Here is a 26,589-nt window from a genome sequence, read left to right on the forward strand (position 1 = left end):
ATAAAAGCTCAAAAGTTGCATTAAAACAGGAGCCACGCCCACAGGTGGTGACTAGACATTGACTTATTGAAAAAATAACCATGGGCTACCAAAATAATCTTAAGTTGTAGCCCTGTTAGCATCATCACCTCACTTCCAAAAACCTGGGAAATCCCTGTTTAGTGTGAGGCAGTGAGGCGGATTTGCAGGCCTGTTCCAGGGCCTGTGGGGATTATGAGGGAAGCACTTGTTTTAATAAGAGTAGGACATTTGTCACGGACATGGCACCGTGTAGGGAAGAAAAAAAAATCCTGATGCTGAAGGCCAGCTTCACAAGCTAGTTAGCAACAATGATTCCTGTTCCTTTCGGTCACGGTGACGGAGGGAGGGGAGGGGAAAATAGATCTCTGATATGCTTTCTGCTTAAAGCATAGCCTTCAAAGAGTTATTACCTTTATTAAAAGCACTGACTCTTCGCCTTATATATTTCTGCCTTCTCTCGCGCCACTGAGACAATTTTCTTTTCTTAAATAAACTGTCATGCTACATCTAATATATTGTCGCCACCCTCGTCGCGGGAGAAGGGAAGGGCTGATATAAAACATGTATATGTGAGATTGGTAATTGTAGCTTCAGTGTTCTTGAGTAGAACAAATGTTTCTCTCTCATGGCTGCGCTAATGTGATAAAGGGGAAATTGGCTGTTCGTCAGCTGCCTCCTCCGCCGTGTAATGGTGGACATTGAGGAGAAGCGTCCGGCTCCGGGGTGATTCGGCGGCATCGGTAGCCGAGCGCTGGCGGCTTCCTCCTCCAGACAGTTATATTTCACGTGACGGGGCTGAGGCGGCCTGGGCGCATTACGGAACATGTGATAATGTAATAAATTACAAGCGAGGAAACATTTTGGCTTCATTTAAATGATAAGGGTCTGTCTCGCCAAGACTCGAGCATAAGCCATAAATAAAACATCTTTGTGTACGTGTTTATATGTGTGTGTGTGTGTGTGTGCTGATAGAAAGGCCAGGCTTGGACAGGTATCAGCAACATGCTTAAAAAAAAGCCAGGGATCGCCGGCGCTGATACCCTCATCCAGAGTGGAATATTTTTCTGGTGCTGACAGCTCCTCCAGCTCTGAAATGGAAAGGGCTTTATCGTGGAAGGTTTTGTCACTCAGGCTGCCAAACAGCCCAGCTCCAGATTAGGCTCATGTCGCTGCCCTGGTTTATGGCCCAGGTCAAAAGGGCAAACCATCATTTTTGATCTAAAGCTGTGGTTTCTAAAGTCAGCCCTGTTTATATTAACACATTTTCAGTGGAATTATAGTGAATTTGATTTTAAGAGTGTTATGTCTTGGGTTTTTTTTAACATCTGAAAAAATAAGGATCCAACAAAACACTGAACTAGGAATCCCCTAATATTTGGCAAATGGAAATATTGGGAATCCAAATATGGCAAAAAAAGCACTGTTGTTTGGCCGAATAAGTCAAAAGGCTGAATAATACGGAACAATTTATTGTAGGTGATACTGCAGTATTTACTCCACTGTTAGAATTGTTGCAGCACTTTCCAAAAAATTCATTTTCTGCAAATAAATGCTCTAAATGACAATATTTTTATTTGGAATTTTTGAGAAATGTTGTCCATAGTTTATACAATAAAACAACAATGTTCATTTTACTCAAACATAAACCTATAAATGAAAATATCAGAGAAACTGATTCAGACACTGAAGTGGTATATACAAAAAGAATAATAATCATTGATTTAAAGTTTATTTATTTATTTATTTATTTATTTGAGTGTACTTCAGCTAATTGTTATTTTTTTTACTTCCCAAATATATAGCATTTTTTTCTGACTGCAGTGTAAGACACTCTAATGTCCACAAACGGTACTTTTTGATGGTCACATAAAATCCCAATAAATTTGTTTTGGGGGTGTAACGTGAACAAAATGTGAAAATCATTCATTTTGAATGCATTAATTTTATGATAATATTTGTAATATAGGACAATGACATCATTATTTCTGTTTTAAGTTGTCTGTTTGATATATATGAAGATTTATAACAAACTGTTTGTTAAAGGCAGTGTATTTCATTGTGATGTTCTGTCTGAAGCTGCAGATTACAGGTTATTTAAGGCTGACTACTCCAACTTTGCACTCAGAAAGAGAAGCAAGTGAAGGACCTTTATAAGCTTTTTGTCTTTCTTAATGTCAGCTGATAGAGTTTCCTCTGATGGCTCAAAGTGAGCTTAGGTAAGAAAGGCAGTGACGCAGCAGGTCCTCCATACTGACACTGCGTCCCTGCTTTAACCCTGATCGCTCGCTCACCTTCACCGAACAAAACACAAAACAAAACGCTGTTAGAGGAACTCTAAACCCTCAGAGCTACTAAAATCTAAAGTTAGCACTAATGAGAGCCAGTGGGTGGATTCCAGTTAGAATTACACAGAAATGGCATGACACCTGATACCTGCTGGCTTCTATTTAGTGCTTACTGTTAGTCATCATTGAATTTAGGAGTTAGGTACACGTTTACAGCGTGTTACAGAATGATTTGACGATATTATTATGCACACTCGTTATTTTAAAATGTTCTGCATTATAGATTAATACTAACGTCGTCCAAACTGTGAAGAAAAACACATATAATTATTTACTAAGCCAAAACGTTTTTAAACAATATTTTTTAGATTTAAGATTCTTCAAATTAGTCATCTGGAATGGATTTTCTGTGCTGAACATGTCAAGAGTTAATAACTTGAATTTCTTGTCTCTTAATATGTTTGAGGGCATCAGTTGTAAAGTAGTAAAGAGGTAGAGTTACAGGTATACAGTGAATAGATCTATTTAAGTAATGTTCTAATCTGTATTATGGCAAGAAATACTCAACTAAATTGCACAGAATAAGTTAATCAGAGTTATCAGCCTCATAAACCGCAAATTAACAGAACCCAAAATAAGAGCCACTGAAATTCTTCAAAGGGTATTTTGGTTTATTTAACTATTTTAAGTTACTACATGATTATTAAATGTTCCTTCATAGTGTAGATAATTAACCACTTGGAACTACTAAATATTAATCTGGACGTAACAAATCACTTAATGTTTTGAGAGCTAAATTGAGAGTCACTATAAAGACTATCGGTTTCTGGCGTATATTTTGGAGTACTCATTACTGCCGAGGTAGTAATCAGATGTAACACGGCTGCTCCTCTGTTGTGACTGACTGCAGCTCATGGTAGAATGTGTAGCATGAATCCATTAACCAGCATATTCAGATTACTTTAGCTAACCTTGCTAACCTGACTATCTCTCTCAGATACTCTCTGCCCTGTTATTCCAGCTGCACACAGACCACTGATATGAATGCGAACACTTGTTTAATTAATTTAAACACCAGTCCCTAGTAATCTAACCTGGTGGTGATGTTAAATTACCTGACTAAATTAGCTAGCCAGTTAGCTTACCTGTTCAGGAGAAAAGTAGCAGCTCTGGGTCGTTTTTTTAGTTTATTTGAGCTCTAAGTCTCCAACTTTTAAACTCACTGCCAATATTCACTCTTGTTATATTCTTTCTTTGGTGACTGAGCTTTTTTGAGACATGCTGAGACTTTTCAAGCTGTGTAGCAGCTGAGGTTTAACTGAACCAGCTCTGCTAGCTAGCTTCTATCCTGTGTAACCGATCGCTGGCTGAAGTGTAGGTTCTGGCCATAGATTGTGTATAGCTGGACAGAGCATTGTCTCTCAAAAGTGAAGCCACCACAGGTCAGGCGCCCCCTGCTGTTCGGTTGCAGAAAGCTGTGTAACCCCACCCATCCCCATAGGTTTCAATGGCAAAACAGACAACTTTCAATCACGTTCTTTTCTTATATACTGTAATTATACCTCCATTATTTAAATGTAACAGCTAGTGTAACCTCTGCTTATATTGTCAGATTTTTATATCCTCACAGAATTCGTTTTTTAAAACGTTTTTCAGCTCTATTAAAAAAGGTGTGGTTATTGTAAAAGAGCTGGTTATGGGCGGGAGTAGGCTGTCTCTCCACAGTCTTTCTCCCTCCTCTGGTCTCTACTGCGCAGAATCGGGTTTCAGGATTGCCAACATGGAGGAAGATTTTGGCTTCATTTTCTTTGAATGAATGGGAACGGAGACACGGCGTCCATCTTTTTTTACAGTCTCTGGTTCCTATTTTAAGTGTTCACTCCGTCCCGCAGTTTTTGTCAGTTTTGTCCTCTGTCTCCTCACAACACAACACTTACCCCACACCGAGGCTGCCAGTACCAGAGACTGTAAAAAAGATGGATGCCCTGTCGCCGTTCCCATTCATTCAGAAAATGAAGCCAAAATCTTCCGCCATGTTGGCGATCCTGAAACCAGAGTCTTTTTACATTAAATTTTTAATTTGTAAAAAAAATTTACTTATCGTCTCTCTATATAGCTGGCAATGCTCAGATACACTATGCTACACTATTGGTGTTGCTGGTGCTTCACAAAATCCTAGAGGAAACATGGTCATAGTTTACTTATACAGATAGATGCAAAATGCATTAAATAATTGAATGTTAAACATTTCATATTTTTCATGTATTAAACGCCTAGTCTTAGGCTGAAGTGAAGGCTGTGAAATCACACTGTGCCATTTTGTACATTTATAACAGATTAAAACATATTTTCTTTGATTTGGTAAGCCAAGAAGAAACTGACAATGTGGTACATAATCTCCTCTTAGTGACCTTATTTCACTTTTGCCAACCAAAGAAAGACATGTATCTTTATTTCTGTTGATTTTTTTGCTTTGTTTACTACATTGTTTGAACAGAGCAGCTGTCCTTCACATTTTGTGAAACTTTTCTTGGCAAATAGACATTTGATATCTTCCAACGCTGCTTGAAATAAAATCCTCTATACATTAGCTTACATTGGAAGTACATTGTTTTTTTTTTCCCTTTCCTGTAAAGTGGCAATTTTGGAGATACAAGTTTTTCTATGGACGGCAGCAATTTGCTGTTACCCAAATTACCCAAAATAATTTTGGTATCATTACATCTGCACAGTTTGTGTATTATTTCAGGAGGTTTCGACAGGTGTTTTTGTCCTGATGCCAGTTGGATATCTGATTCCAAAACTGGCATTACTGAATAAACGATTACATAAATTTGTAGAGTGTTCTGGTAATTCCCTGTGCAGATCAAATATGCCTTTTTCAGTTTGAAAGCCGAGAGCAGCTTTTAAGATGTCAGCACCTGCTGATTATGAAGTTGCTAAAAGCTCCACAGAATGGCTGGTTAATAATCTGCTCCGGGAATGAAGTGATCTGCTCACAGTCCTGATCTCATAGAACAGCGTTCCAGACAGGTCATCACCACACACACACACACACACACACACACACACACACACACACACACACAAAAGAGCCTTATAAAGCTGAGGGAACAGTTTCTTCCCAGACATTTACAATTTTGTGCCTTTATACTGAAAATATTCAATAAGGTATTTCTCATTTTATAATGTTAATTTAGTGTATTTATTTTAACAATAAACAAAATATTGCATTAAAACTTGTTTGTTTAGGGCTCTATAGCACACTGGTCAATTGCAGATTTAGGGTGTGTTGGTGTGCCTAAGCAAAAAATATGCCTTGCACGGCTCGAAACACACAAAAGGCATGTACTAATTTACTTAATTAATCATGGGTGTGTTTTGGGTTGACCTTAAAATAGACAATTCAGTGTGTTACTTGTCATTCCCTATAAGACGTAGGTTTGCTCTGACTGACTTTGGTGCATTCGTATCTTAACTGCGAGACGCTTTGTGCCTCTCAGCAGAGGATACTGACCTGTGTGTTCATGTTGTGCAGGTATGCCAGCAGCTCATTTAAAGGACCAGCAACGTTGTTTTATTCTTTTTCTATTCTGTTTATTGTTAAGTTGGAAAAGTCGGGTGTGTGCTCTGCAGCACGGCACTCTGTGCACACCTATAGGATTGGAATAATCTGTTGACAGGGTGTAAGGTAGCAATCGCGATGCAGGGCTGTATGATAGGGCTGAAATATTGTTTTCACTGTGGCGCTTGTGATCTTAATGAAATTAGGTTAAATGACTGATGTTGATGCTCTAGGAAGATAAAAGTCTCCTTTAAAAAAAAAAAGAAAGTCTCACAAGTTGCTAAAAAAAGACAAACAAACGTATTTGTTAGGATAAATATTCTGAAAAGTTCCTGAAAATGGCCACTGATTGTTGTGACGTAATCATGGGTGGGTGATTTCACAGAATGATTTTACACTCATTGTCATGCGGGGGTGCGCATGTACAAGAAGGGGAGTCAGAATCTGACAGAGAACTAAATTTGTGACAAAACCTGGCAAAGCAACTCGCTGAACTCATAACCAACATTCTACAACCAATTTATACAAAGTGTATAGAGTGCGTCCACGTAGCTGATGATGACAGGATGTAATAAATGTATTTTATCCACTCATTAAACTGCAGTGTGAAACTAAAACTAACCGGACCAACTTTATACAACGTAACAAAGACATGAACCTTGGTCCGGACTCTCAGGAGTGAAAACACCCTGGTGTCGAACTGCCGCAAATATTTAAACTATTGGCATAGTGTGTACTCTGACTTTAGCTTCACCTCTTTCAGCCAACAGGCAGGGGCAACACTGTGGTCCGTAGTAGTAACATAGGGTTTGTGGGCAGTTTTTCAATTTTAGCCTAGTGAGCGGTTCTTCACACAGTCAGACTGAGAGTAGGGATTGTGGGTAATTTCTCAGGTTTAGCAGGGTCTTATATAGCAGGCCTTATACAGGGCCTAAGTGAACCTGTGTACATAAAACACATTCAAATTAGGGGTGGGAATCTCACGATTTGAGATCATGTGTCACATCTTAGCCCTGTCTCATGTCTCTGTGTGTCTTCCCCACGTGACCTGTGCCTCTCTGTGTCTCCTGTCAGTAGATTTCCACCATGTGTTTCTCATTTGTTGCTCCGCCCCTTCCCCAGGTGTTTCCAATTCTAGTGTGTTTTATGTTACTATAAATAGCCCTCCTCTGCCACCTTGTCCTCCGTCGGTCTTTGCACCTTCCCCTGTTGTTTTGTCTCTCTGTTGTTTCACCGCGTTTCATAGCCCTAGTCCTTGCTCTGTGTTTACCTCTGTTTATCTCTTGTGTATATTTCTAGTTTCCTTTATTTCCTTTATTGTTTTCTCCCTTGCCCTGCTTAGTTTAGTTCCCCTTGTCTAGTTTAGTTTCTTGTTTAGCTCTATGTTCCCTGTATTTAACCTTAGTCATTTGTTTCTCGTTTATTTCTTGTTTTCACGTTTATAGTTTATTGCCTTGTTTATTTTCTAGTTTATTTCCCTTGTATATATATTCCTTATTTGTTTATTATTATCATCGCTCGTTTGTTATTGGTTATTTGTGTTTCTTTGTTACATGTTTACTTGTTCCTCGTTTCCTTGTTTCTTTGTTATTTATTTAATAAATTATTTATTTTTATCGCCCTTACCTGCACTTGTGTCCGCTTTCCTCGTCACCCTGCCTGGGTCATTCCGTGACAGAAAGACCGACCCTAACATGGACACAGCAGGTTCTGCGTGGACTGGCACCAGGATGGCAATTCGCCATGCTCCTTGCGGGACCCCGGCGCAGGACACCTCGAGGCCTCAAGGACACCGCAGGCCTCGGGGTAGGCGTTCTAAGGGGTTCCGCCAGCCGGAAGAAGACCCCTTTTCCGGGGAGGATTTTCTTGGGGGGGCGATGAGGGTTGGTGTTATGAGCCTCGGTGCCTCCGAGGAGCGGGATCCGTGGGACTTTCTCGGGTGCACTCCCAGCAGCTCCGAGGACGAAGAGGAGCTCTTCCCTGCACCAGCCCGCATTCCATTGCCGTTCCCCCCAGGGGCGGTGCTCTACCCGGCTCTCGGCCGCACAGCTCCTAAAGCCATCCCAACTCCCGTGACTCTCGCGGCCGAGCCGCCACGCTCCGTGACTCTCGCGGCTGAGACGGCGCACTCCGTGAAGCCCGCGGATGAGACGCCACGCTCTGGGACTGCTGCGGTGGACGAGCCGCTCTCCAGGAGTAAAAATCCAGTCCGGGTTTTTGCGGCAACCGCAGCTTTGAGCCCCACAGCTGCAGCGCCAGCACCTCAGACTGAGGAGCTGGCTTTCATGGCGGCTGCAGAGCTGGATTCCGCCGCGGCAACCCAGCCGTGCTTTGGGACTATCTACGCGGCCACTCAGCCGCCCTCTGGAACTCTCTCCGCGCCGGACTTTACCGGCGGCCCCGCGCTGTCTGCCTCTACAGACTTTGCCAGCAAAGCTGCAGATCCAGTCCGGGGTTTTGATCTTCCCGCGGTCTCAAGCCCCGCTGCTGCTCTCTACGTGCCCAGCTCTGAAATTCTCTCAGCTGCTGAGCCACGCCCCCGGACTCCTGCCGTGTCTGCAGAGGCTGCTCCAGCCTCCGTGTCTGCAGAAGCTGCTCCAGCCTCCGTGTCTGCAGAAGCTGCTCAAGCCTCCGTGTCTGCAGAAGCTGCTCCAGCCTCCGTGTCTGCAGAAGCTGCTCAAGCCTCCATGTCTGCAGCAGCTGTTCAAGCCTCTGTGTCTGCTCCAGCTGTTCAAGCCTCTGTGTCTGCTCCAGCTGTTCAAGCCTCTGTGTCTGCTCCAGCTGTTCAAGCCTCCGTGTCTGCTCCAGCTGTTCAAGCCTCTGTGTCTGCTCCAGCTGTTCAAGCCTCCGTGTCAGCTCCCGCTGCCAGAGTCGCCGCGCCGCCAGCACCAGCTCCCGCTGCCAGAGTCGCCGCGCCGCCAGCACCAGCTCCCGCTGCCAGAGTCGCCGCGCCGCCAGCACCAGCTCCCGCTGCCCGAGTCGCCGCGCCGCCAGCACCAGCTCCCGCTGCCCGAGTCGCCACCCCGCCAGCACCAGCTCCCGCTGCCCGAGTCGCCGCGCCGCCAGCACCAGCTCCCGCTGCCCGAGTCGCCACCCCGCCAGCACCAGCTCCCGCTGCCCGAGTCGCCACCCCACCAGTTTCTGCTCCCAGGACAGTGTTTGGCTCCAGGTCCCACATACCCAGGCTGGCACCGAGGTCCCCGGACTTTAACCCCAGACCTGTGCCCAGGCTGGCTCCTTGGACTTCCCCACAGACTTTTGCCAGTCCTGGGCACCCACCTGTGTTTCTGGTCCCCATGTCTCTCCCTGTCTTGGTCCCTGTCTCTGTCTATGTCCCTGTACCTGTTTCTGTCTCTGTCTCTGTTCCTGTTCCAGTCACAGTGTTCGTGTCGGTCCCTGTTAATGTCCTCGTCCCTGTTCCCATGTCCAGTCCCGTCCAGTCTCCTGTCCCATTTCATGTCCAGTCTCCTGTTCAGTCTCCGTCCCCTGTCCAATGTCCTGTTCTGTCTCCGTCTTCTGTCCAGTCTCCGTCCACCGTCCAGTTCCCTGTCCAGCCTCCGTCCCCTGTTCTGTCTCCGTCCACCGTCCAGTTCCCTGTCCAGTCTCCGTTCCCCGTCCAGTCTCCGTCTCCTGTCCCGTTCCCCGTCCAGTCTCTGTCTCCTGTTCAGTTCCCCGTTCAGTCTCTCGTCCAGTCTCTGTCCTCTGTCCTGTCTCCGTTTCAGTCCCCGGTCTCGACTCCTGTTTTCCCCGGCCTCTCCCTGCCGCCAGCCCCCGGGGTTCGTTTTTACGCGCCTCGGGAGCTGCGCGTTTAGGGGGAGGCTTCTGTCACATCTTAGCCCTGTCTCATGTCTCTGTGTGTCTTCCCCACGTGACCTGTGCCCTTACCTGCACTTGTGTCCGCTTTCCTCGTCACCCTGCCTGGGTCATTCCGTGACATCATGATTTTGTGATTCTGCGATACTCAATATATTGCAACACAAAACTCTACGTTACTTCACTGCATCTCTGTTACTGAAGATGATAAAATATTCCTAAATTAGCAAATACTTGGTGTCTGTTCTACCGAAATTACCAACCGATGTTCTACACTCTTCACATTCTTTATCCTGTTCATTTGACTGGCATCATATTTTGTCCCACTTCTAATACAAATCCATTTAAGAGCCCATGCCCACCTGCCACCCAACTGAAACCCACCTAGCCCACTTTCTATCCATATAAATCACCCATAAAAATAACATCTAAAGAATATGAACTGCTGGAGCGAGAGAAAACAAAGGAAATAAAACCTAAAGACCAAAATAGGGAAATGAACAATGGTAGCTCCGGACCGCCGTTCAAAGGGCCCCGCTGGCACTAAATAAGGATGAAGCACTTCAGACTTCATTTACATCACTCTGACGTGGGCTTCAGATCTCAAGCAGCAAGTCGTTGGGCCGATTTGAGATTTCGAGAACGGCCTCTCCGCAGTCTTCAATCAGCCATCATGAAAGAGTGCGGCTTAAGGATCCTCCAGGCAGCTAGTTGTCTAGCACTGCCTTTATCCTCCAGGAATTTTTGCCTCACTTATTTCCATCCACCTTTTTAACTTTTTTATTTTTTGATGGAAACTGTATGCCACTGAACATACAAATGTGTGTGATGGAAGGGCTCTTTATCTTCGAAGACTGCCGCAGAGCCACCAAAAATGGGTGAAAAATACTTTATAGGGGTTTTTAAAATCATTTTAAAGTTTTTTTTCTTTTGTAATTCAATATTTATTATTTGCAGCCAGTTTTGGTGGTCAGCAAAGCATCTACAGCGTAACTTTAATACTGCTGGTAGCAAATTAACTGAAAATACATTTACATGTACATTTTACTTCTCAACAATTTACTAAATTATATTGTGCACCTCATCATCATGTGGAACAGTTGAGTAACAAGTGATTCTATTGGTTTGTAGGTACACGGCACAACTGTAAGCCTGTTCCTGAATGGACAAGAGGAGGACAGCACAGCCCTGGATACACAGACCCTCGAAGGCCCGATCACCGACATCACTTCAGACAGTGTCTTTTGGATCGGACAGAGCTCCAACGGTAACTCAGATTCTGGCATTTTATTTTTCGTTTCATATCACTTGAGTACTTTTTTTTTATGGAAAGCTGTACCAGTCAAAAGTTTTAACACACCTTCTTATTCAATGTTTAGTTTTTTTCCACATTGTAAATGAATACAGAAGTAATACAGACTATGAAGGAACACATAAGGAATCATGTAGTAACTTAATAGTGTTCAACACACCAAAATAGTCTGTAAAGCATGTATGTGCTCTTATCTGGGGTGCTGTTAACCTGTGGTTTTTGAAGCTGGTAACTGGTAGGTCTGCAACTTTAATTTGGTAGTCGACTAATCTGATGAGTATTTTTTTTTTCGATTAGTTGATTAGTCAGCGATTATTTCTGTCATGTCCTTCATGTTTAAAAACGCTAAAAACAGCTGAACATAAGATTTAAAAGGCATTTAAATAAGATGTTGTTTAATTGTGGAAAGTTATGATATTTAGTCAGTAAATATGTAATCTGTTGTGTTTGGGCCCTTTTGGAGACACAGACTAAGTTGAGTGTAAACTGTGTGAGTGAGACATTTACTCATCTCCCATTGCGCTTCTGTCTCCAGCACTTTGTGTAATGCAGTACTCTTACAAATAATGATAAATCGACAATGTAATTTGTAGTTGACAATTTTAAATAATTGACATTGTCGATTATACCGACTAATCGTTGCAGCCCTAGTAACTGGTAATAAACTCATTCTGTGTAACAGAGGTAACTCTTAAAAATACATTGTGGTTTGTTTACTAAATAATTCCATGTTTTTCTTCATAGTTTGGATGAGTTTAGTATTAATCAACAATTCAGAACATTTTTTAAACAATGAAAAAACACTGAGTTTAAGGTGTGTCCAAACTTTTGACAGGTACTGTACAGTACTGTGCATCAACCACATTGGATATTCCCAAGAGGATCAGCTATAGGACAATTCTATATGAAAGGGAAAAGTCAATGAAAAATATATGAAACATACAGGGTAACTCTCGCTTCAGATTTCACAGGTGATTTGTCAACTAAAGGACCACTAAATTCTGTGGGTTTGAAAAAAAAATGTGGAGCTGATTAAGAAGATTTTATTGCGGAAGTGAAACAGACAAAAAAGAAGAATATTTTAAGAGCAATGAGTGGACCTTACCAGAATCCAGTCCTTAACATCATTAAACATGTATGAGATTGTTGAGATGGTGAGCAGTAGAAAATCCTTCAATTTCAACTTCAAGATACTAAAATCTCCATTCAAAATGCTGTGTACTCTAAGACTCCAAGACAGTCTAGATATGCATGGTAGAAAACTGAAAGTGTTTGATATCAGCAGTATATAGTATATTATGGAATTTAAAAAGGATATTTCACTTATTTTTACCAGAACTCACCAGTCATTAGTGACCCAACATGGATTGATATTTAAAAGGCATGTCCATGCCCACATTGTGATTACAATGCTTACTATATATAATATATTGTACAACCCTGCAAATCTGGTTCTTTGTGAATAGTGTCTGTGTTTCTGTATATCAGAGAGCATTGTTTATGTACAATAAACAGGGGTTGGACAATGAAACTGAAACTCCTGTCATTTTAGTGTGGCAGGTTTCATGGCTAAAATAGAGCAGCCTGGTGGCCGATCTTCATTAATTGCACATTGCACCAGTAAGAGCAGAGTGTGGAGGTTCAATTAGCAGGGTAAGAGCACAGTTCTGCTCTAAATATTGCAATGCACACAACATTATGGGTGACATACCAGAGTTGAAAAGAGGAGAAATTGTTGGTGCACGTCTTGCTGGCGCATCTGTGACCAAGACAGCAAGTCTTTGTGATGCATCAAGAGCCACGGTATCCAGGGTAATGTCAGCATACCACCAAGAAGAACGAACCACATCCAACAGGATTAACTGTGGATGCTGTAAGAGGAAGCTGTCTGAAAGGGATGTTTGGGTGCTAACCCGGACTATATCCAAAAAAACATAAAACCACGGCTGCCCAAATAACGTCAGAATTCAATGTGCACCTCAACTCTCCTGTTTCCACCAGAACTGTCCGTCAAGACAATAAATTATTGTGGTCTAAAACCAGGTGTTTCAGTTTCATTGTCCAACACCTGTAAGTAGGTCAAGTTACATAAGCACATGTAAAAATATATGTATTATTAAATTAAACATATTTAGATCTTAGTGATTGAGATTAAGTTACTTTTATTTATTAATACTTGGAATTATTAGTGCAAATAGTATAAAATGTATAAATTATTCAATTTATTTGTACATTTAGTGCAGATAGTACCTACAGCATGTGCACTAAATGTACCTAGTAACACCATGATACTTGTACATTGTGTGATTTACACTTAGTGTAAATAGCATCTGTCTTTTTAAATTAAGTACTGACGTTTAATGAAGTACCGGTTATTCCAAATGCTGGTCAGCAGAGAATTTCATTGCTTGGTGTTGTCTGAGGAGCCACGTGCAGGCCTTTGTTGTCAGTGTCACTCATGTGATGAAGAAAAATGTTATATGGTATATGGCCACTGCTGTGTGGCATATGGAGGGAAAAAATGGTTAAAAAATACATTATATTAATGTTACCGCTACTTTAAATTAATTTACGCAAAGCAAATGTTCTTCTTAGTTGAATTGAAAGGCAAAAGGGCACACAAATTTGCAAAGGTGGCACATTTTTTCATTACCAAAATATCCGTAAGCCAGCAACTAATCATATCTAGGGGTTTATGTAGGCCAAGGGTGACCATATGGCCACACATAATCTGTTCATAAACGAGATGAGATGGGATTCTGCAATATGCACAGATAAAAAAATGCATTTGAATACATACCTATGAATGAGACACACTAAATAAATAAATATGAATTATTTCTGGAAGGTTCCTGATCTTAAATATTCTCTGCAGGAATATTTTAGTCTACCTGGACCTGTTTCTATTGTTAAAAGAAATTGTTAGTAGTAAGATTTATAATTCTGATTAGGTTATACTTCCCTGCTTTTGCAGACATTATTAGCTGAACATCAGGTAATGCTGGGAAATCTGCTTTTTATTTTACTATACATTTTCTTATTGTATTTTCTAAACATATTGAGGATATCAGTGCTTAAAAAACACTGACCCAACTGTACATATTATTATACAGAATACATTGTAATAAGTTAAACTGAATGATGAGCCGCAAAAACTGACTAAAAATCACGGTACCACTTTAAAATAAGACTACCTTTATAAAGGGTTTATAAATGGTTTATAATTAGTTTATGAATGGTTACTAATTAGGTTGTAAATGTCTTCATTCATTAATAATCAGTTATACCACATATGTAGAAAGGGCAACAATATAGATGGCTGTGGGTTCACTATTTGGCTTTCTATGTATGTGTTATAACTGATTATTAATTAATTTTAAGGCATTTACAACCAAATTAGTAACCATTAATAAACTAATTGTAAATTATTTTTAAACCCTTTATAAAGGTAGTCTTATTTTAAAGTGGTACCAAAATTACTATATATTAGCTTTGACACTGCTAATGTACACTACATTACCAAAAGTATTTGCACATTAGTGTTATTCTATACTTAATCCATAGGGTTTAATATGATGTTGGCCCAACCTTTACAACTATGGGCGTATTCACACCAGCACTATTTGGTCCAGTTAAAACAGGCATGGACTTCGTTTGTACCCTAAGTTTAGATCGATTGAGCAGGTGTGAAAACAGTAATTGCACTCTGGTGCAGATCAAAACAACCGGACCAAGACTTAATATAGTGAAGGTGGTCTCGGACTGGTCACACTTTGGAGCAGGAGCGGTTTCATCTGATATATTACCACAGCTATGAAAAAACACTGTCTCTGTTCCATACTGTTTACATGCACAGTCTGTGCTGCATTTACTGCTCGCAGCCATGCTGCACATCCCATTAGAAACACTGTGTTTGAAAACACAGCGGTAAATTTTCAGCGTTCTGTGTTAAAGCTTCTTGACACTGCACAGATATCTGCTCATAATCTTCACACTCTATTTTTCATTTCTTGCTCACGCACCAGACAGCTCTGACCAATCAGAGGGCACAACGGTTTTGCGTGGTTTATTGGTGTGCATTTTGATGTGTTTAAGTTTGTGCAACTAAACCAAACAGAGGGAGAAAAACCTCCAAGTGAACAACCCTCCTCATCAACTGATCGAAACCATAGAAACCAACTACAGGTGTGAAAATGCCCTATAGCAACTTCAACTCTCCTTTAAAGGCTTTCCACAAGGTTTAGGAGTGTGTTTATGGGAATTCTTGACCAATCTTCCAGAAAGGCATTTGTGCACTGCAAAAAACTAAATCTTAGCAAGTGAAATTTTCTAAATTTAAGGCAATAAGTCTTATTTTCTTATCTGATAAAACTTTTTGTCTTACTAAGCATTGTGTAAGTGTTAGATTATTTTGCTCATTTTGAGGATAATTATCTTAACCATTCTTACTTAGAATTTGTACCTTATTTTAAGTAGTTTGAACTCAAAATAAGCACAATCAAATTATTCTGATTCTTGTATCCAAAAACATTGACTTTTTTGCTTGATTCAGGTGTTACTTCACTCATTTTGAGACTTTGCCATTGCTTTTTTTTGTAAGAAATCTTACTAAAGAATTGTGCTTACCCCATTGGCAGATATTTTTTGCTTAATATACATATATTTGTCTTAATTTGCATATATTTTGTCTAGTTTTTGCCTATGGATTTTTTTGCAGTGGTATCAGACACTGATGTTTATGGACCTTGCTTTGTGCCCAAACTTTTTTCGCATAGTTAAAAAATGGAATTGTTCAGAATCTTTTGGCATGCTGAAGCATTAAGAGGTCCTTTTATTAGGACTAAATGACCAAGCCCAACTCCTGAAAAACAAACCAGCACCATAATCTCCCCTCCACCAAACTTTTCACCTGATACAATGCAGTCAGATAAGTACAGTTATCCTGGCAACCACCAAACCCAGATTTGTCTGTTGAATTGCCAGACGGAGAAGTGTGATTCGTCACTTCAGAGAATACGTCTCAACTGCTATAGAGTTCAGTGGCAGCATGCCTTGCACCACCTCATCCATTGTTTTGCATTACTCTGGTGATATAAGTCTTGGCTTGGATGAAGATGCTTAGCCATGGTAACCCATTCCATGAAGCTCTCTTCGCTCTACTGTTCTTAAAGTTCTGTGGTGACTGACTCTTGAAGACTGACTCTCTGTGCACTATGCCCTTCAGCGTCCGCTGACCCCGCTCTGTTATTTTATGCTGACAGAATGAGTTGTGAGTAGTTCCCGGTTGCTTTCACTAATGTTTGTAGAAGCAGTCTACATGCTTAGGTGCTTGGTTATATACACCTCTGACCTTTGAATTCAATGATTTTGTCAACATATTGTATTTTGTCCATGAGTCAAAACATTGTATTTAATATTGTGCATTTGTGCATATATTGTAATATACTATTTTCACCATATCGCCCAGCTCTAACAGTAAGCAATACTAGTGCAGAAGTGTACAAGAGGTGACCCACTTTGGTTCTGTTGCAGTTTTGCATGTAGATATTCCTCATTCATTCTGAAGCCTTGTTTAGTAATGCTTAATGTAGATAGCATGTACCATTCAATTTACTGCCTAAAAAAAGCAGCGTCTGAAAACGTGCACGAGCGCAGCCAGCGTCCCTGGTGTAACTTCAAAGTTTCAGTTAATGTAATCCTGTTTACACACACTTTTCTACCACACGACTAAAGCCTGCGCCGCTAAAATCCTGTTCTTTTCATGTGGAACTTGGACGTGGACAAAACGTAGCAGGTGCTTTAACAATCTGCTCAACAGTCCTGATAGTGCTGTGGAGAAATATAAAAACATACTAAAAAAAACCCTCAAATCTTTAAACTGAACACCTTTAAACAACCTGAGAGTAGGGCATTATGTGTTTTTATGTCTTTTACACATTTAATAGGAATATTTTTTGATGAATCTTTTGAGAACTGCAGTTTTTTTTTAAATCTGCAGATTTTAAATAATCTCACAACACCTGTTGTAGGGTGTAGAAATCCCAACTTTATTTATAATCTTACCAGATTACCAAGTTACAAATTTTTGGAGTGTTAAGCATAACGCTCCTGTTTCTACACCAATTTTTATTTTCTCAGCTAATCATATAAGACCCTTTGTAGTTCTATATAATTACAGACTGTAGTCCTGTATCTGTTTCTCTGCATACTGTATTATTATCCTCCTTTCACCCTGTTCTTCAATGATCAGGACCCCACAGGAGAGAAAACCAGCACAGAGCAGCTATTATTATTTGGGTGGTGGGTCATTATTCTCAGCACTGCAGTAACTGTTCTGATATGGTGGTGTTAGTGTGTGTTCTGCAGGTACGAGTGGATCCGATACAGCATTTAAAACATGTCTTTCAACTTTCAATCAAATCTATACGTAGAAAATATGTGCCCACATCGTCAATTTGTTAACCACTTTGCTTGGGGAACATGAGCAACTTTTCTCCTGCCATTGTGAATGCAGGGTTATCCTTTTGTTCCCAGAGACCCGTGTCTCTCTTTCTTTTCTCTCTTGGCCTTTGTCTCTTTTTTCGTAGCTTTCTTTCCTTTTTTAAGCATATGTCACGGCACTGTTCACTCTGACAGCCGTCCAGTGGCCTAACAAGTCACAACTGCCTGTGAGTGGAGAAGCGGAGAGCTCGAGCAGCACAGATAATGTCAGCTGTAGCCGCATGTCAGTCAGCCCTGTTTTATCACATCACTGATCTCAAGTTTAATTATCATCTCCAGCCTCGCTGGTGTGGAGCTAGGAAGCTCACTGCTGGATAGGACACCTTCTTTACCTGCTTTTAAATTCATCCGTTTACAGAATTCTTCACTTTACAGAAATGTTGAAGAGTAAAGTAAATGTTATTGATTCATGTATTTTTTACTTATTTTGTTAGTGTATGTACTTTTTGTTCATTTTTATTTCACTGTATTTCCATTTTGAGTATTTGAAAACTAACAAAATTAAGCATTTAGCATACAGCCAAATATTAAAAAAATAAAATAAATTAAATTAAATAGCATTAATGCATTTTATCTTTATTTCGAAAGAAAAAGCAATTACAAAAAATAAATTTTAAAATATTGATTAAACACTTACCTTTTTATGTCCTTGCACACAAACCAAAAAAGCAGTGCTATTTTAACCATAAAATGACTTCAGAAGGGCTATTCTAGTCATAAATCTACCATAGCAGTGCTAATCATGTCACATGTAAAATTTACACATACAAAGGCAGGCTGCCTTTTGGTATACAAACAAATGCTAAATTGGTTTGTTTATCTAACATTATTATCCTAGCCCGGTACAGCTCATAGTGTTCAGCTGGAAAACACACAGTTTGGGAAGAGATAGTAAACTATACCAAGTGTGATAACTGGTGTTGATATTTTTATTTAAATAAGTGAGTAGAGTAAAAAATGAACTTAAACCTGCCGTTTGTTGTCTCCCTCACTAGCCACTCAATGTACTGTAGCATTCTGAGTACCTCTGTTGAATGATATTGCCTATGACTTACATAAATTAATTACTGTTCACTTAAAATTATTAAGTCTTTTTACTTGTTTGCCCAACATTGAACATGCCTTTTTTCCATGCCATTTTCGGCAATTAATTGGTGCATCCCTATTGCAAATGCAAATATCTTACTTTTTATTTCACATTACACCAGATCTAAATAAATACAAGTCCTTCTGTTTGGTTTATATGTGCAGAAAAATGAAATGTATCAGATAAAAAGAATACAGAAAGCAACACGTCCTCCACTTGGCTTTAGCAGGCTCTTGAGGGGAAAAGAGTATTCGTAGAAGCAATTCTTGTGTATGTTCCCGTGGGCTCAAAAAATTTAGAGAGGTAGAGAGGTTTCCTCTTTAAACACAATTGCAAAGTAAGAAATGAGCAGGAAAACTATGAGGTTACTTACCCTAAACACTGTTTGGGTATTGGGTATTAATAAGACTAATCATAACACGAATCACATTTTACCTTTTTTCCTTGGTCAAAATAGCTATTTGCATTTATTCCAACATGTCTTATTGTAATAGTCATGCACTCTCTACAGAAGGTTTTCCATTAGCAAACTCAGCTGGTTTTATCTGATAGCAGAGTTGGGCGGGCACGTTTAGGCTTTACTAGCCATGCTACGCTAGCAAAGCAGTGGGATTACGCCTGACAGAGACGTGCAAATAAGCGCAATAGATCCCGCCATGCAGCAAGTGTCTCTGTTAACACAAATAAAGGCAGAGATAAGGTAATCCACTGACTGCTATGGATCCTGCAAACTGTCTTCAATAGCTGGCTTTGACATGTCTCTTTTTCCCCAGGGTCCAATCAATTCATCGGGAGAATGCAGGATTTCAGATTTTATCCCCAGACTTTAACCAACAGGTCAGTCTGCTCAAACACTGGTCTCAGTCTATCTGCAGAGTTCTTACTGTATTATATTAATCTTATATCTCACACTTAAAAATTATGAGTTTCTTTGATTTTACCAAATTGAAAACCTCTGGAATATAATCAAGAGGAAGATGGATGATCACAAGCCATCAAACCAAACTGAACTGCTTAAATCTTTGCACCAGGAGTAAAAGTAATCCAAAAGCAGTGTGTAAGACTGGTGAAGGAGAACATGATGCCAAGTATTTTTGAACTCTTAAAACTTTATGAATATGAACTTGTTTTCTTTGCAATATTTGAGGTCTGAAAGCTCTGCATATTTTTTTTTTGTTATTTCAGCCATTTTTCATTTTCTGCAAATAAATGCTGTAAATAAAATATTTTTATTTGGAATTCAAGAGAAATGTTGTTTATAGAATAAAACAACAATGATTATTTTTCTCAAACATAAACCTATAAATAGCAAAATTAGACAAACTGATTTAGAAACTGAAGTGGTCTCTTACTTTTTTTCCAGAGTATGCTGTATATGCTTATCATAATAAAAATGTTAATCAAATAGTTAATAGAAAGACATGTGGAAATGGAAATGTTACTTAGTACAAAGATAAATGTTACCATGAACAGTAAATAATATAGAAATTAGACAGATATGTGCAATGTTTATTGAGCTACACATACAGAATTAGTGTGTAATGCATGTGTAGAGGTTCCTAATGGAGTTCTGTATTAATTCATTCCATGTAGCTTCAATGTTCCCACACAGTTCCAGCAGATTAACGTAAATTAAGTTGTACGTCCTCTCAAGGTGCCTGTCACAGCAATAAGGCGTTATGCGACATACACAGCCGAGTGTGAATCCTGAATTATTTGTATGTCTTACAATCTCAGAACTACCCACCAAGTTTCATTCATGTCAGTTGTGATTAATCTATTAATCTTTGTGCTTGTTTAAATCTAAACATCACAGAGAAATAGAGGAGGTCTTCTCTGGGCGACTCCCTCAGCTCCATGTCCAGCCGTCCTGCCGCTGCCACCCCAGCCACCCCAGAGTGCACCCTCTAGTGGAGAGGTACTGCATCCCCAACTCGGCCGATGACACCACCAACAACCGTGTACTCCGCCTCAACGTGGACGCTCACCCGCTGCACTACATCAACGACAATGACATCGGCACCAGCTGGGTCTCGTCCGTCCTCTCGACTGCGGAGAAACTGGACCAGGGAGTTACCATTACCATAGACCTGGAGAATGGCCAGTACCAGGTATTCAGCACTGTTACGATGCTAAATATTAGATTAAAAAGTGAATCTACTCATTTATTGTTGAAAATATCTGGAACAAATTTGACCACACTTTTTTCTTTCGTTTATGGCATTGTCTAACAGTAACCTCTGTTTTTGTGAGAAAGGCACTTGGCCACATGGTTTGTTATAGCTTATAGAAAATGACATAATTGGTTAAAATGCAATCTCAAAAACTAAGCAGTCAGTCATTAACAAAGAGTTTACATTAAGTTTACTTTTACTGCATTGATTGTGATAAATGTATGCGTAGCAGTCTCATAAGCATTAGTAAAAATGACCACTAAACATTTTGGACACTTAAATCTCTTACCTTGAAGATTTTGTTTGCCTATTTTTTTTTTTTCGTTTTAACTAAATAATTGTACAAATTCAGATTTTGTAGGGATTTCCTAACTGCAAGTATTACACATATACAGTGGCTTGAAAAAAAATCTGCCTTTTTACAGATTTCTTCTTTGTTTTTGCACTTCTGTCATAGTTAAAAAAAATTTTAGATTATCAAACAAACTTAAATATAAAAAATAAAACCTGAGTAAATGTGAAAATTATTTCTTTTTTTAAGAGGAAAAAAACTATCAAAACCAATCTAGCTTTTTCTGTGAAAAAGTGTTTGCCCATACATTAACCTTGATTAATCACAATTTTTGGAAAGCCTAGTTCAATTTTACTGCTAACCACAAGCAGGCCTGATTACTACCAGAACTGAACTGCAGAATCAAGAAATCGCTTAAATACAACCGGTCTGACAACATGAAGCAGATAAAATGTCTCAAAAAGCAACACATCATGGGAAAGCAACGTCTTTGACATCTGTCAGAATGGAAAAGATTTCAAAGTTATTTCTAAAGCGAATAGAGAAAGCATGGAACACTGGTGAACCTTCCCAGAAGTGGCCGGCCAACAGAAATTATTCCAAAAGGGAATGGACAACTCATCCAAGAGGTCACAAAAGAACAACAACTGCCGTGACAAAAGTGTAACTTTTTGGGCTACTTTGCTCCTTCAGGGTCTGGACAACTTGCTGTAATAGATGGAACCAGAAATTCTGCTTTTTACCAGACAATTCTGAAGGAGAATGTCCGGCCATCTGTTTGTGACCTCAAGCTCAGGCACACTTGGGATCTGCAGCAGGACAATGATCCAAAGCACACAAACAAGCCCACCTCTGAATGGCTTAAAAAGGTTTTAGAGTGGCCTAGTCAAAGTCGTCTGATTGAGATGCTGTGGATCTTAAACAGGACTTAAATAAGGTTTTATGCCTGAAAACCCTCCAATGTGACTGAATTAAAACAATTCTGTAAAGAAGAGTGGAACAAAATTCCTTACTTATTGGCAGCTATCGTTTAAGCTTGACTGCAGTTGTTGCTTCCAAGGGTGGCACAACCAAGGGCTAGATTGGTTTGGATAGTTTTTTCCCTTTAATATATTGGATCCTAAACAGAACCTGGATTCTTTGCTAAAGACAATGCACATCCATTTCATAGCAATCCAGGTTTATAGTCCACGACACCACTGTAAACGAAGGTGATGGTGACTGGCTGACACACTGCTTAGATGGTGGGCAATATCTTGAAATGTCCATGCTGTTACTCTGTTGTAGAGTCATGCCAATCTCTCACCAGGAGGAACTTTACCCACAAGCAGCATCTTTAAGCAATTTATAAAGCACTTTTATGCTCTTTTATTGTAAGACCAATTGTCTAATCAGACCACACCTATAATAATTTAATTATCTGCTTAAAGATTACCACAAGATTAATTTATTAGGTGGTTTGAGTGAGGCTCCATTCTGGTCTGTAGTTCATTATGTATGTATACAGTTTGCTTCCCTTTTTTAACAAACAAAACTGGCCATCTTCTTGTAGCTCCCCCCAAACCTCTGCAACCCCCACCCCACCAACCCCGCCACCCTCCCAGCTGAGAGTGACACTCCTGGAACAGTTGCCGAGTCTTTCAGCTGGAGACCTTAAGGCTGGTGTGTTTGTCTCAGCTCCCCGAACGCTTTTCACTTTGCAAATCCAGAGGCTTGGGACCCTCTTCGCTGTTCAAACAAGCGCGTGCCAAGTTCTTTAAGTGTGTGTGTGTGTGTGTGTGTGTGAGCCTGAATGTCTAAGTTCCCTAGTCATCTGTGTGGCTAAGCCGTGCAGAGGAAAGAGTCCAGCTGAAAGCAGCAGTGGATTTAGGCGGCTCTGTGGCGCTTCAGTCTCCTCTCAACCACAGATAAAACACACCGCCACACAGCCTTTGAAATGTCCACTTAGTCAAAGCTGGGACCAGTTCCTCCACCAAAAAACCCTTCAGAATTAGTTACACAGAGAGAGAGAGGGAGGCGGGTGAAGGGACCAAAGCGGGCAGCGGCCGGCTTCAAGCTGTTCTTCACAGCGGTGGCGCTCAAGAAGTCAGCCGAGCGTTGACTGTGGCGCTGCAGATAATAGATAATCCATTGCTGTTTAGTATTTCATGCATATTCCTCCCCCGTCTAGCCATTTCGCACGCTCTCCTTTGCAGGTTTTCTACGTGATTCTCCAGTTCCAGAGTGCACAGCCCGAAAGCGTGCGGATTCAAAGGAGAACCGGCGGCGGCTCCGGCTGGAGAGACTGGCAGTACCTGGCCAAGAACTGTAGCTTCTTTGGAATGGAGGATAACGGGCCTTTGGAGAAGCCCGACTCTGTCAACTGCCTCCAGTTTCCCAGGTGCCATCTCACTCACACACACATATGAACACACACACACACACACACACAGGCAGTCCACCCATAGAAGCCCCACGCGCCGATAAGAGTTCTTCGAGTGTCTGGTGCCAGCTAAGCTGCATCAAAGCGGGCCGAGACAAGGTTCCATGTTTGATGGAAGCAGTGGATTGTGGGCTAGCAGGAAGTCTAAGAGCTTTGGGGGATCTGAGGCGAGAGACTGGGCAAATCTGCTGCTCTTGGCTCCAGTCCAACTCGGCCACTTCAGAGCTCTGCTGGCTGAACCAAGAGAGCAGGAGTTACTTAGCAGCTTTGAAACACACACACACACACACACACACACACACACACACACACACACACACACACACACATGCAAGCACTAGAACTGGGTGATTACATTGTCTCAAATCAATACTCTTATTGAGATTTGCCGGTAATAATTATGATATTAAAATGTACTGCAAATATGTAAAATATGTTATTAGCTGGCTACTTTAGATTGATTGACTGACAATTCAATCCAAGATTTGTTTTAGTCTGTAAATATATATTTCTTATTATAGCGGTATGTGTATCGGCAAGAACTTCAATACAATTCAGTATTTCACAATATATTGAGATACTGTAAACAAAGCAATATCATGCAACAATATCAATTTCAGAAAAAAAACATTGTCATGGTATAAGAAACATTGCCATATTTATACGATCTACTGTAATAAAAAAAAAAGTTTACTATTTTTCCAATCAGAACAGAGGGATTTAACAACGGTTCACAACACTGCTATCTAGTGGACGGGGTTTAAACACAACACTAAATGAACCACTGTCTGAAATTGATACAGTGAACACTTATACAGTATTGCCAATCAATATATCACAAAATAATACGTCACAATGCAATATTTTTTATTCATATAAATAGTATTTTACAGTTTTAGGGAAACAAGCGTCCTCAAGTTTCATTATTCATTAATATAGATTACAACCTCAGTTTTAATACACATAAAAATACCCATAAAGCAGTACACTAAGTTCAGTGTTGTAATAACTGGCTGAAGACTTAAACAGAAGAGTAATGAACACAACTCCACTAAAGAGGAGCTGTGTCTGTGGTTTAAGGATCTAAATTTAAAACATTCACCCAAAAGTCCATGGATGCTTAGGTTTAATATTATACTTTATTAACGTTTTGAACATATCATGTCGTATTGTATATTAAGTAAATAATTTTTTTTTTGTTTTGTTTTTATTTTTCCCTTTTTTTTTTTTGTTGTTTTTTTGCGAGTCAATGCAACGAAATTTCGTTCTGAGTACCGGTGTGTATTAAGAATGAAAATAAAGGAAGTCTAAGTCTACCTTAAAATTAAAAAAAAGTTGTACGTATTTTGTGGGCCTGGAATCAGCTACTTAAAAATACACACAGGTGCACAGGGTATATGTTGAATATCTTTTCTTAATATTTAGATATAATGTTGAACACATGGATGTGTTTTGTATTCTGTCAGCATTCTACTTATGCATTATTAGGATTTAGAATGCAGGTAATAAATCAGAGGGGAAAGACTTTTTCATGGTGCAGTAGTAGCCTTTTCATGAATTGATTTAATTTTATAAAGGAATATGTAAATCATCTGATACTGTGGTACTGTGATATTTTGGAAAATATTGTAATATGGGATTTTATTAATACTGCTCAGCATTAACATACACATGCATGCCCACCCCACAGTACGTTCACTCGAATGCCTCACTGCAATGTCACAAGTGACATATTCTGACACATTCAGACATATTGTCATTTTTATTGTCGTAAAAACTCTTTATATTCATAATAAAAAGTGTAGGTTCCCCAGTGTGTTAGCTCTACTGATACAGTGCACGTTGTTTTGATCTGGGTCATATTTATATTTAAAGCTGGCTGTTACTGCACTGCTTCCTCGGAGCGATGCTGTACGGGCCAGATGTTGTAACTCTTTAAATGCCTGAATATTTCAGCACTAAAGCAGACTGCTACCTGTCGCCGCACCCCAACCTGCAGCCAGCCTGCTCTGACAACTCACATCAAACCAGAGAGCAGCGGCTAGAGAGAGAGAAAGAGAGAGAGAGAGAGAGAGAGAGAGAGAGAGAGAGAGAGAGAGAGAGAGAGAGAGAGAGATAAATGTTAAATGTATGGTTTATTGCAGTAGTTTTTTTAATACTATACAAACATGAGCATTTTTGTGGGTTTAAATTGTATTAACTGAAAATATATCAGTCAATAAAGTTTTATATTTAAATTTTTAAAGATTTAAAGGTTAAATTTATAATAAAAAGTCAAACTGATTATCATTGCACATTTTTAAACCACCTTCACAGAAATATTCTGACATATATTCTTAACATTTTACTTTACTTTTACTATTATCTTTTTACTTATTTTATATTTTAGATTTTTTTTTCTTACTTTTTATGTGTCAATTTGTTTTTTATGGTATTTTAGAATTTTCTGTTTTTTTTCTATTTTATTTATTTATATTAAATGTTAATTTAAAATTAGCACTTATTTTATTATTTTTATTATTTTTTACTATTTTATTCCTTTTTATTTCAAATTTATTATTAAATGCTTTCAGTCCCTTTGATGTTGTAAATGCCCGGCAACATTGTAAATGAGGGCCACAATCAATCAAAGGTTGATTGATTGATTGAAATTCAAAAATAAGGCCAAATAGAACAAAATAAAAGCTTATGTAAGTTAAGATGCAAACCCTGGAAAGAGCTGAGACTCTAATGTCTAAACCTTAACATCTCATATACCTACATGCCAAAAGTCATGGGACTAAATTGATAATTGAGTGTTACCTCAGGGGACGTCTTGGGAACAACTACACAAGTTATGAGGCGTTATTCTCGATCCACAGTGACACTCTTGTAGCAATGTCATAAAAGGAAAATATTACCACCCACAGTGGACAGTGCAGTGTCTGGGCTAATGATGGTGACCGGCAATGTCTGGCTTAAATTTTCCATGTGAAGACTCACTCACATTCAATGCAGGAGACCACGCTCACATACTAGTGCATCTCAAAAAATTAGAATATCATTAAAAAGTTACTTTTAAATGTTGGTGAAGACCCATGAAATTAGAATATTATATAAGACCAGTGGGCAGTGTGC

General features: G+C 39.7%; 1 protein-coding gene across 2 annotated transcripts in view; it reads left to right on the forward strand.

Moving 5' to 3' along the window:
* ush2a (Usher syndrome 2A (autosomal recessive, mild)) overlaps positions 1 to 26,589 on the forward strand; it is a 440,168-nt gene that overhangs the window by 21,665 nt on the left and 391,914 nt on the right. For both annotated transcript variants that reach the window (XM_049464244.1, XM_022672674.2), the window contains exons 4-7: positions 10,816 to 10,951; positions 19,358 to 19,421; positions 20,401 to 20,695; positions 23,246 to 23,430. In XM_049464244.1, coding sequence (XP_049320201.1) covers positions 10,816 to 10,951; positions 19,358 to 19,421; positions 20,401 to 20,695; positions 23,246 to 23,430 — 680 coding nt within the window. The remainder of the gene's footprint in view (positions 1 to 10,815; positions 10,952 to 19,357; positions 19,422 to 20,400; positions 20,696 to 23,245; positions 23,431 to 26,589) is intronic.

This window comes from Astyanax mexicanus, chromosome 14, assembly GCF_023375975.1.
Source record: "Astyanax mexicanus isolate ESR-SI-001 chromosome 14, AstMex3_surface, whole genome shotgun sequence".
Classification (NCBI taxonomy): domain Eukaryota; kingdom Metazoa; phylum Chordata; class Actinopteri; order Characiformes; family Acestrorhamphidae; genus Astyanax; species Astyanax mexicanus.